At 40.2% G+C, this 11,658-nt stretch overlaps 2 protein-coding genes across 2 annotated transcripts; one reads left to right on the top strand and one right to left on the bottom strand.

The window, feature by feature from the left end:
• Nucleotides 1-4,669: 4,669 nt before the first annotated feature.
• LOC116254718 (pectinesterase-like) lies at nt 4,670-7,923 on the top strand. The gene is made up of 2 exons (XM_031630263.2): nt 4,670-5,659; nt 7,099-7,923. The coding sequence occupies exons 1-2, from the start codon at nt 4,732-4,734 to the stop codon at nt 7,788-7,790; spliced, it is 1,620 nt and encodes a 539-aa protein (XP_031486123.1). The 5' UTR covers nt 4,670-4,731; the 3' UTR covers nt 7,791-7,923.
• Nucleotides 7,924-8,124: 201 nt separating this feature from the next.
• On the bottom strand, nt 8,125-10,979 carry LOC116254717 (pectinesterase-like). Its single transcript, XM_031630262.2, has 2 exons — nt 9,339-10,979; nt 8,125-9,085 (listed from the first exon to the last, which is right to left on the bottom strand). Exons 1-2 carry the CDS (start codon nt 10,408-10,410, stop codon nt 8,388-8,390), a joined length of 1,770 nt encoding a protein of 589 aa, XP_031486122.1. The 5' UTR covers nt 10,411-10,979; the 3' UTR covers nt 8,125-8,387.
• Nucleotides 10,980-11,658: the final 679 nt, after the last annotated feature.

The following is an 11,658-nucleotide window of genomic DNA, read 5'->3' as shown; positions in this document are numbered from 1 at the left end:
CTTGTGCTATAACAACAGCATGTATGTACCTTAATAGTGTCGCTTCTCAACTAAAAGGTCACATATTGATGCTTAATTTTCTCACCGAGTCGGTTATAATCAGGCATTTTGGTTGTATATTTCTTTGGATAAAAAGTACAATATAAAGAAAGGCAGCAGACCCCCGCCAAAAATTTGGACACATTGATAATGATTTATTGGATCTGCTATTGTACCATAAAGTGAAGATCCAAAAAGGAAAAAGCAAGGGGAAAACAAGAACTTGACTCAAGAAAAAGCTCCAGACAATGCACTAACTGTTGATTGTACCTGTCACCTTTCGTCGGTGAGGTTGAAGTTTGGTTTAGGGCAGGAGCAATTTTTCATGAAGAGAGCCAAATTAAAGTTTTTAAATTTTGATTAGGGCTGAAATACCATTTTTTCAAAATTTTTATAGAAAACAAGTGATATTTTTTAAAATTTACATGTAAATTTCAAAAAAATTGAGGTGGGATTTGAGCCCATGCGGGGCCTACCTTGGCTCCACCCATGGTTTAGGGAAATAAGAGGTATATCTATAGAGTTCAAGAAAGTTGTGTATATCTCCAAATCCTTAATTAGGACAGGCAAATAATTGACGGTTTTAGATTAGTAGAGCAGACCTATGAACCAGCTCTCTCAGCCAATTTTGTATAGCCTGATTAATATAAGTTAAATTGTATAAATATAATTTTCATAAATTATTTTTGTAGATGGAGGCATGCAGGTAACCCGGAGAGACTGAAGTCCCTTTTCCCTTTTTTTTTTTTTTTTCTCTGCCCTAAGAGTGCAGGAAAACTTGAGAACTTGGGTAGGGAGCCCGACACGTCAATTAGTGTTGTGGCATCCACTATTTATAGCTCAAAGGAGTAACACTCATAGAAAGCAAACTGACGACTAGACTTTTATCAGCACACCAATCTGACCACTATTTTATGCCCCTCGAGGCTAAATTATTTATTTTGAAAATGATGTTATATACCCAAAACTGTGAGAGTAAAACATGTTATTATTGTTTCTCAAAGTTAAATTTTCACAAGAATTTAAAAAGCAAACATCTTAGGGCATGCATAGACATACACCCGAAAAGGCGGCGCTTTGGAGGCAAAACACTGTTTTGCTTCCAAAATGCCTTTTTTGATTTGTTTGGATGGTTTCAAATCAAAGTTTGCAGATTCTGAAAACAACATTTTCAGAATAGAGTGAAAAAACTACCCGCCTCATGTTATTCTTTTAAAAACCAGTTTCTGCCTGCTCACCCAAACATGAAAAACATGTTTTTCAAAACTTATTAGAAAAATATTTTTTACAAAACCAAGTTTTATGAAAAATCATTTTTTCAATGTATCATTCAAACTCTACCTTATTTCTACCTTATTAGTGTCGGTTCATAAATCACATTAACATGTTGAAAAGAAGTTTTTTTTTTTTCAATTATTGCACTTTTGCTAAAGTTGTTGTGAGCCTTGGGTTGGGATGTATCCATCAGGACCATCACTACCTCACCTGATCTCCTTAGAGGCGAATCCAAAGTAGGGCCCACATGGGCCCTAACCCACATCAAAAAAAATTCTAAAAAAAATTACATTTAAATTTTAGAAAATTTCATTTGTTGTATATGAAAATTTTGAAAACGATATTTGGGTCATAATCCAAATTTTAAAAACTTTAATTCAAGCGTCCTCGTGAAAAATTTCTGACTCCACCCTTGAATCTCCTTATATAAAAATTAAGACACAAACACGTCAAATGTCTACGATCGAACCCGGGCTAAACAACAAGATCCATTTATAACTCCTAACCTGTTCGATCAAACCAAATTCATGGGGATGTTCCATTGGATTCTTTTTTTTTTTTTTACCATACCTAATTTATTGGATTTTCATATTTTGGGCATAGACAATGAAAACTGTATCATAACGGACAAATTAGACGTTCCTTTTAGCGTTTCTTCTTTATTGGACTTTCACATTTAAGGTGTAGACAATGAAAGTCTATATCATAATCGGGTGCGAACTTTAAACTTACAATATCCGAATCTAAATTATAAATTTACAACTGTATATAATTTGCATTGTGATATGTTAAGGATCGACTTTTAAAATATATGTATTAGATATTATCCCCGAATAAAAAAGGCAGAGACTGTGAAGGGCAAGGGCTGGTAGGCGGCTAGTTTTCATTTCAAGGTTTTGAAGCATAAACTTCTTGTGCTGCAAAAGGTGCCACATATATATAAGTTGAATCATAGCGGGGTACCACCGAATGCAATGAAAGTACACTTGGTATCATGTGGAGATGAAGGAAAGGATGAGAGCTTTGGCCCTCTTGTTGGAGGGTAGCATAAAACTCTCCTCCAACTCACACAACAAAATGTATAGATATTCTTCATTTCAAAATTTAACTGACTAAAGTTGATGCTTATTATCCAATCAAACATTTATTCAAAAATATATCCGATCTAACATCAGATCAAATGACATGTCTTAAATTCTAATCCACTTCCAATTTTTAATTGGATGTTAAATTGTTTTTATATTCAACTTATTTAAAACACTTCAGTTGGCAGTTCAATCCGAATCCAATCCATTGATGTCCCTATCAATTTCGATGAACTAGTTATATTGTCAAAAAAATGTATAATAATAATGATATATTTGTTTACATGTTAAAAAAAAAGTATTAAGTCCATGCCTAGCCCATAAGGGGCCCTACTTTTGGATATTATGAGTCTTATCAAGTCCAGTTAAGTCCAAAATGCATTAAAAGCAAGCACTCGTTAGAACACTTTGGGAGTCAAATCTTGGCCAAGCCAATTTATGTGACCGACAATGTGGTAGATGGCCACGACCAAATTGTCTGGCTGTTTTGGCAACACTAACATCCAATGAGCTTACTTAAACTTAAGGGAGCCAAACTTATTTTATCTCGAGCACTGTTTGTTTAACTAGACGGCGATTTCACTCTTAGGCTCGAGCTCGATTTGCATAGTATAATGACTTGAATTCGAGTTTAAGTGGTTAGCAATCTTATACATCAGCCACTCACATCTGCTTCACATTATCGTCGAGCTTGGGTAGATGTACTTTAATGGAAGTAGATTCCAGTCGCAATAGTTGTTGAAACTTCGCCCATCTTTTTGGTCCCAATCTAAAAATAAAAGGGAATTGGGCCCTAACTCTCCATAGTGGTTCTGATTTCCTTCAATTCTTGTTTGGTACCTGCCCAACTGGCATCCTCAAGTTGGCTGAGTTCCGCCAGAGAACCAAGAATTTTGAGTTGAAAGGGCACTAATTATAAGGCCTTCACACTTTAAGGGGTTCTTTGGGCTGTTACTGGTTCATGCATATGCCCCAAAAAAGTGGAGCAGATTCATAAAATATTTTTAAAAAAATAATTATAAATCTATCAATTATTGAGTTATATATATATATATATATATATATATATATATATATATATATATATATATATATATATGTGTGTGACAATAATATAATGTTACTATTTCCAAACAGTCTCCAAACATAGTGGTATATATAAATAAGCATATTTTTTATAATATCTATATGAAAATAAAGAGATTTTAGGGAGCTGGTGAGGGCGATTGCCCAAACCCACCTCTATGCTGCCCTATCATGGGCTCTCCCTTAGCGTGGCAGGTGGCAGGCGCACATAGTATTTATGGTAGTGGGATTCCTATGCACTATATGAAGATGATACACAACAATCTTGGTGGCCCCGGTCAGCCCAACTTGGCTCCGCCCTGTCCGCCCTCCTTGGCTTCGCTCCGCCCTGTCCGCTCTCCTTGGCTCCGCCCCTTGACATATGTAATGTCTAGTCCCAATTGTAATTAGGTGTTATCATTGCTCAATTTGAATTTTATGTGCCATGAAACACGTCATTGAACACATATATATATATATATATATATATATATATATATATATATATTGTCGGTGCCACTTGAGCGACGCGATTCAATGGTGCCTTAGATGGAAGACCATCCAAGGCATCTTTTTTCAGCCGGCTGCGCCAAACATCTAAAAAGGCAAAAGCAAATTTGGAGGAATGGTCTTCAGCCGTCCATCTTTAAAAGGTTAGATGCCTTTCATCTAAAGACCGTATAGATCTGACGGTGGGTAAAGTCTTTGTGGGACCCACCGATCCCGACGACGACTTTAAATCTTCAAAAGGTGTTGATGGACGCCATTAATTAATTAAGATCACTAGTGATCCAAATGTTTGAAGATTTTATCCATTTTTTGTGCATATGATAGTTACGTGCATGTGCATGATATGTGCACTCTCGACTCACTTTCATTTCGCCTGTTACACCTTTATATTGATATATTGAGCTTCAACCATCGTCAACCTTATGTTAGGTTGATTTGTGAAAATGAGTTTCTAAAGTTATGATAACATTCAACCAATGTCATGAAAATGAGTTTCTAAAGCAAATCAGCGAGGCTGTCGGTTGGGTAAGTCTAGTGATTCCACATGCAACTTAGTCAAAAATGTTAAAAAGTCATTAAAATCAATAAAATTTTACAAAAAAAAATCATTTAAAAATGAAAATTTAGAAAAGTTTTTCCATCGATAAATTATGAAAACACTGCCTTCGACTTCCCTATATAAAGGGGCCAGCCAAACTTCGCTAGAGCACACCCAGTGGTTAACCACACACACGACACAGAAGAAAGCTATACAACGATGGTCAGAACCACCAACCTTCTCTTCTTGGTTCTAATGGCGGCCTCAGTCTGGCTCTTCCTCCCTGCCAGGTCCTTGCACCTGGAGGAGGAAGACGTTAAGGCTGCGAGCTCCGCCTGCGACGGCACCCTCTACCCCGACCTCTGCCTGTCCACCCTCTCCACCCTCCCCGGCCTCTCCAAGAGGTCCCTCCAGGATATGATCTGCCATATCATCGAGCACGCCGAGAAGGACGTCGAGGACTCTTCCTCCAACTGCGCCTCCATCTTCAAGGCTAAATCCGGCCTCGACTTCCGGCAGAAGACCGCCCTCCAAGACTGTCAAGAGCTCTTCTCGGACACACTCAGCCAGCTGACCCTGAGCGTCGCCGACCTGCGCTCGGCTCTGAGCTCGAACCGGTCCGAGGAAACCATGGCCCTCCTGAGTGCGGCCATGACCAACCAGTACACTTGTCTTGAGGGGTTCGATTACAGCAGTGGCTCCGTCAGAAATGCCATACAGAACAAGCTGTATAACGTCACGAAGTTGGTAAGCAACTCTCTCTCTCTGACCACCAAGGTCAAACCCGGCCAGCCAGGTGCTACCACGTCGGTCTATACCCAGGACAAGGATGGGTTCCCCAGCTGGTTGTCGGCCGGCGACCGGAAGTTGTTGCAGGCGTCGGCCGGTGGGATCAAGGCCAATGTGGTGGTGGCTAAGGATGGGAGCGGGCAGTTCACGACGGTGTCGGCCGCCGTTGCGGCGGCGCCCAGTGGGAGTAAGGGCAAGTATGTGATATACATCAAGGCCGGGACGTACCAGGAAGCCGTGAACGTGCCTAGGGGGAAGACGAACCTGATGTTCGTAGGGGACGGCATCGGACAGACCGTGATCACCGGCAGCCGGAATGTCCAGGACGGCTGGACCACCTTTAGGTCAGCCACTGTCGGTGAGTCTCTCTCTCTCTCTCTCTCTCTCTCTCTCTCTGTACGTTGGACTTGAATAATTCGGGGACTATGCCCGACAAACTGTTCTTGTTTGATGAGGATGATGTTTGTATGTTCTTTTTGTCTTTACTAATGTGTCTTTAACGAAATAGTTTTATTTTTTTACCTTCTCATGAACGGATGCTGGGGAGGTAGCCCTACCGTTATTAATAATTTGTTTTTTAATCTTCAGTGAAGAAATTTTTGTTCTTTTTTAACACCCCTATATGAAATTCTGTGCTTCAATATATTTAATAAGATTGAAACCACAGATATATAAAGGATTTGTATAGTTGGCAATTCAAAAGTTGCTACTGATAAAGAAAAAAGTCAAAATTTCATTATTTGAGAAAATATATTCTTCTATAAAATGCGTTTTTATATAAAAACAGTATTTCCATGTTAATTCTTATTAAATTTAACTAATGCAACTAAGACTGTTTAAGTTCAATGGTATTTCTACATATAACATGAGCCTTTTCTTGGTTTCTCATCGATTTCACTGACATTTCCACGTATACTTTATTTTTTGTATCATCCCATCACATCTCCATTGCTTACTTTTCTACACCCTATAACATTTTCTCAAAAAAACAACTAATAACAAGTTTTTCTTTCTTTTTAGTACAACTTCACGATATCAAGTTGCCGAAGGTTGCTTTTCAACCATTAATGATATTACCCATTTTTTTGTTTGACATTTCCACATGTACTTTATTTCTGTATCGTCCCATCACATCTCCATCGCGTAAGTTTTTCTGCATTTTTATAACATTTTCTAAAACAACTAATGACAAGTTTTTAAGTGATTCTTTTTTCTTTTTAGTACAACTTCACGACATAAAGTCGCGTAAACGTTGCTTTTCAACACATTAATGATATCACCCACTTTTTTGGCCTTTCGGTGCTTTATCAGCTCTAGATCTACACTTGGTAATTGCAACTTGTGAGTTGATTAAGAAATTTACAAAGAAAAAGTAAAGCCCGACATGAAATGCTGGATGAAAAAGGGGCCTTTGTCAAGAATTTAATTTAATTTTCCTTGTAATTAAAGAAAAATAACTCTAGAAATTCGGGTTCCTTTCAAAGTGCAATAATTTGTCATTCACCGTTTCTTGTCTCTATTGAAAGAACTTGCGTCTGTTTGTGGTTTTTGATCCAATGTTACATAATTATGTCTCCAATTTGAACCGATTTATCGAACCTTGCAAAGAGTTCGAATCGTATTAATAATTGAATCCGAAATTCGTTTGTAGTTCCATTGCATTCCAAATCTTTCACGTTCGCCAGGCCTTATTCTATTCGGATTCTAATCTGATCTTTTGAATTCAAGTCTTGATTTGATCAAGTCGAATTTGGTAAAGGGTAGACCTGAACTAGTTGCTTCTCATATCAAACGCAGGTGTTGCGGGGAACGGGTTCGTTGCGAGGGACATCACATTCCAAAACACAGCAGGTCCGAGCAAGCACCAGGCCGTGGCCCTCCGGGTCGGGTCCGATCTCTCGGCCTTCTACCGCTGCAGCTTCGTCGGCTACCAAGACACGCTCTACGTGCACTCTCTCCGGCAATTCTACCGGGAATGTGAGATCTACGGGACCGTCGACTTCATCTTCGGCAACGCGGCCGTCGTCTTCCAGGGATGCAGCATCTATGCCCGGAGACCGAACCCGAGCCAAAGCAACACGTTCACCGCTCAAGGGAGGCAGGACCCGAACCAGAACACCGGGATCTCGATCCAAAACTGTAAGTTGGCAGCTGCGTCGGACCTGGCCCAGGTCCAGTCGAACTTCAAGACCTACCTTGGCCGGCCATGGCAGGCATACTCCCGGACCGTGGTCATGCAGTCCGAGATCGACGGCTTAGTGGACCCAGCCGGGTGGCTTCCATGGTCTGGAAGTTTCGCGCTCAGCACCTTGTTTTACGGGGAGTACTTGAACCGGGGTGCGGGTGCAGGTACGGCGAAGCGGGTAACTTGGCCTGGATATAGGGTCATTACCAGCGCATCCGTCGCTAGCCAATTCACGGTCCAGAACTTCATTGTTGGGAGTGCTTGGCTAGGTGCAACCGGTGTACCATTTTCGGCTGGGCTGTGAGCACGCTACTATGTGTGTGGGTATATAAATTCGTGGCTTTTTATTCTAAGATGCATCATGTTGCTATTTGAAATAAGAAACTCTCAATGATGAGATGTTTAAGATCAAAGCAAATGTTATATGATTTTAAGCATTTTTTGTCATGAAAATTAGTTAAGGTTGTGTTTGATAGCTTCAAATCTAAGGTTCTAAGCTGCATCAAAAGGTGTATTGTATGATCCTCATTTTTAAACAAATTGAGGATCTCAATAAGTGGATCTTAAATCCACATTTCATGTAAAAAAAACCATTGGTTTAAGGCTAGATTGTATGTCGGGGGGTTCCAACCTTAAATTCATGGATCTTAGAACCTCGCTATCTCAGTGATCTAAGATCAAGTTGCTCTATTCTAATTACTGAGAGCACCTCAATGCCTAATTTTGTCAACGAATTCCCATTCAATTCTCTCTCTGTCTCTCTCTTATGATGTGGATATTTGCAAACGGGACCTCTATATTGCATAAATCTGCCTCAATTTAACATGATGTATTCTACCATATTGGAACATGTCCTAGTTTTATGAGAAACAACCGACATATTTTACAGTCTGAATCAATCTCAGTTCAGTAAGCCGAGTGCATAAGGAATGTGAGTTCTCCTGAGCCAGAGCCTACCTTGAATGAAATTAATGGCTGTGTATTTAAGTGCTTCTGTTCTGCTAGTGATCAGTCTGTGCCCTTTCCATTTCACCCTCCCAGTAGTGTTTGCACCAGGTCCCCTGTTCTCATACTCTGCAAACAACAGAGTAGCCAAAGCAAAGCTACCATCCAAGGGAGTCCATCCCTGTGGCCGGATCACCTTCCCAATTGTAGACTCCATGATCACAGTCCTCGCGTACTTCTTTAAAGGCCGTCCGAGATAGCTCCGGATCCTCCACATAACAGGGGAGAGCTCCGCATCCGGCATGATTTGGCAATTCTGAATAACTATCCCTGTTGGACTCCTCTTGTCAGTTCTTCCCTGGGCAGTGACTGTGTTGTGTTGATGGTCAAGTGGTCTTCTTACAAACATGGAGCAGTTCTGCAGGACTACAGCAGCGTCTCCAAAGATGAAGTCGATGGTACCAGAGATGACACAGTCTCTGTAAAATTGGCGATGTGCTTGCACATAGAGGGTGTTTTGGAATCCTTCTACTTGGCAATTCAAGAAGGCAGACCGGTCTGATTGCACCCTGAGCGCAACTGCCTGGTTCTTTGCAGCTCCTGCTGTGTTCTGGAATCCCATCGATTTCGCGAGAAAGCCGTCGCCATTCACGGCTGTAAACAGGTTCAAGAGTTAGTTGTTGTTCAGTTCCTTTTTAAGGACTTATTGATTCAATCCAACCTAGTAAAACACTTAAAGTTGCTTGGCAATTCAATGTGGTACTTCCAATTAATCGGAGATCCTAGTTGATATGCTACTGAAAATCTTTAGATACTCATCAAAGGTTGTTTATTAAATTGGTTTTGAATTCATAGCACGTCAGCATTGCTTCTATAATCATGACCAAAATTAATTCTTAATACTCACCAAAAGTTGCCGTTCTGTAAGTCGTCGTCCCGTCGACGTAATTTTTTCGACCTGTGACTATCGTCTTTCTTGGCCCATCACCATACATCAAGACGTTTTTCATCTTCTTTGTCACAATGACTTGCTCTTCATATATGCCCTCTTTGACATATATGACATATCTGCCATTGTAATCCGCAGGCATTGCTGCTAGTGCTGCAGATATCGCCTTGAATTGCCCACTGCCATCCTTGGCTACAATTGCATTTGGTGTCACTTTTCCAGAATCATGAAGGCTCAAGAGTTTCCTGTCCTTCAACTCAAACCAACATGGGTATTCTGTACTTGCCTTCTTGCCATCATATTGGAGTTTTTCTATGGCTTCCTCTGCAAGTAAGCGACTGGATTTGGCATCGACTTGAAGATCAGTGAGAATGGAGGCAACCCCTGTAACTATAGCGAGAGCGTTGCTTGTCAATTTGGTTGCATTCACCAGTTCATTCTCCATCATTGATCTTACTTGGGTATCGGTCAGGCCGTCGATACATGAGCTTTGATATGACATAGCAGCTCCCAACCGATTTCTCAGTTCATCAACTCTGTTTGGAAGTTCCCTCAAGCTATTGCCAGAAACATCAGACAGACAATTACTTAGCTCGTCGATTTCATTCTGCAGGAGCTCTTGGCAATCAGCAAGAGCTTCAAACTGCCTGAAATCAGAGAAATTCTGATGGGCTGAAGCAATGTTAGCTGTGAGATTCAAAACCCTGGCGACTTCAACAATGGTGAGCACGATCGCCTTCCTGATCAACTGTTTTGTGCGGCTGCCAGCAGGCTCAGGACCTGTTGCAGAAGATAGACCGGAGACGCATACATCTCTGTAATCTGTCCGCCCACATATTGCAGAAATGGAGCTCACTGATGAAAGGCTGTCTACCTCTCCGTCGAATTCGTCGTTGCCGCTTCTGTTTGCATGCACGACTGCCGAGAAAATACCAATTCCGGCTGCCATGATGAATATAACGGAGAAGCAACCAAAAAAAATTCTCTTCCACTTTGTCTTCCTCTTGAACGCAATGTCCATTTCCTCCATGCTATTGCGTCCTGGTTTTGCCTGAAGTAATAGCAGATACGATGAAAAAAACTCGGTGATTTCGAATCCCCAATCTGAATCTCTCTCTTACGCCTCTTCTTCTTGAGCTACAACTGGAATTACAGAGTGAACGAAAGTTGATCCAATCACATGACCGAGTAATTCCGGTGCTTGGCTTCTTGCTTCGCGTGAACTAAGCAAAACAAGAAGGAAGTTCTGTTTCTTTTCAGTAGAAGGAGAATCCTCTCTCGCTTTCTCTCTCTGGTAATGACACGGTCGAAGCACGCCCGCCCTGTGTGGTTGGAGATATTACGTGACATGGATGGTCTAAAAGACGAGAGATAGATAGACTTTGACAGGAATGTCTAGTGACGGCATTCCCGAAATGAGTAGAGAAGATGATTCAGAGATACGCGTTTAGATCAGTTGGGATGTGCAGAGAAGGCGGTGAAAAAGTGCTGTTACAGCGGCATCTCCGGCAATGGAGGAGAGCCGTCCGCCGCTGCCGTAACTCCCGGCTTCTGGTTCGACGGCATTCATATCGAAAGGCTCCAGACTGACTGTTTTAATTGTGGGCTACGCGGAAGCGCGTAAGTTGCTGTTCTATTATTGTTTTAAACAATTTAAAAGGTTTTCATTTTTTAATGTGTTTTTCTACTGGTTTTCATTCTCCAGATTGAATGAAATAATAAATTTTTATTGATTTACAAGTGATTCAACTGATTGATCAGCTCAGTATATTGCAAGTGAGCAGATTATATGACTTCAATGAATCGGTTTGTAAAAGCAATTAATCTTCTTAATTTCATGACTATATATATAATGCATGGTTACTGAGCCTTACTTGGCCTCTTTGTAAAATGTAAAATGGCATTTTTACGCTGAAATCAATTAATTTTTATTATATAATTTAGGAAATAGACTTAAATGCACACGGCATAAACTCCTAGAGTGCCTATTTGTACCGGATTTTTCCAACTTTTTGTTTGAAAAAGAAAAAATTAGACTGAATATGAAGATCCTAATGTATTGATGAACCCTAAATATTCAATATAAACAAAATTTTTATTCAAGTTTATTTGATAAAAATTTTTTTCTTTTCTACTATTAAAATCTTCATACTGACAGCCATTAATTTTCTTTACTGTCAAAAAGTACATTTAAGCTAAAAAATACTAACATAAATCTATGTTTATTATGAAGTCAATATTAAGATCGTGCCTATAAGATTTTATTTCACAAAAAAGT

The sequence above is a fragment of the Nymphaea colorata genome, chromosome 5, assembly GCF_008831285.2.
Source record: "Nymphaea colorata isolate Beijing-Zhang1983 chromosome 5, ASM883128v2, whole genome shotgun sequence".
NCBI lineage: Eukaryota > Viridiplantae > Streptophyta > Magnoliopsida > Nymphaeales > Nymphaeaceae > Nymphaea > Nymphaea colorata.
Note: the sequence above shows the minus strand (reverse complement) of the source record. Positions and strands in the feature narration are given on the sequence as shown.

What these genes read in the sequence shown, in the direction of transcription:
- LOC116254718 (XM_031630263.2), top strand. Translation starts at nt 4,732, where the DNA reads ATGGTCAGAACCACCAACCTTCTCTTCTTGGTTCTAATGGCGGCCTCA. An exon ending in CTTTAGGTCAGCCACTGTCG is followed by an intron (nt 5,660 to 7,098) that starts GTGAGTCTCTCT and finishes TATCAAACGCAG; the next exon opens with GTGTTGCGGGGAACGGGTTC.
- LOC116254717 (XM_031630262.2), bottom strand. Translation starts at nt 10,410, where the DNA reads ATGGAGGAAATGGACATTGCGTTCAAGAGGAAGACAAAGTGGAAGAGA. An exon ending in TTACAGAACGGCAACTTTTG is followed by an intron (nt 9,086 to 9,338) that starts GTGAGTATTAAG and finishes ACCTGTTTACAG; the next exon opens with CCGTGAATGGCGACGGCTTT.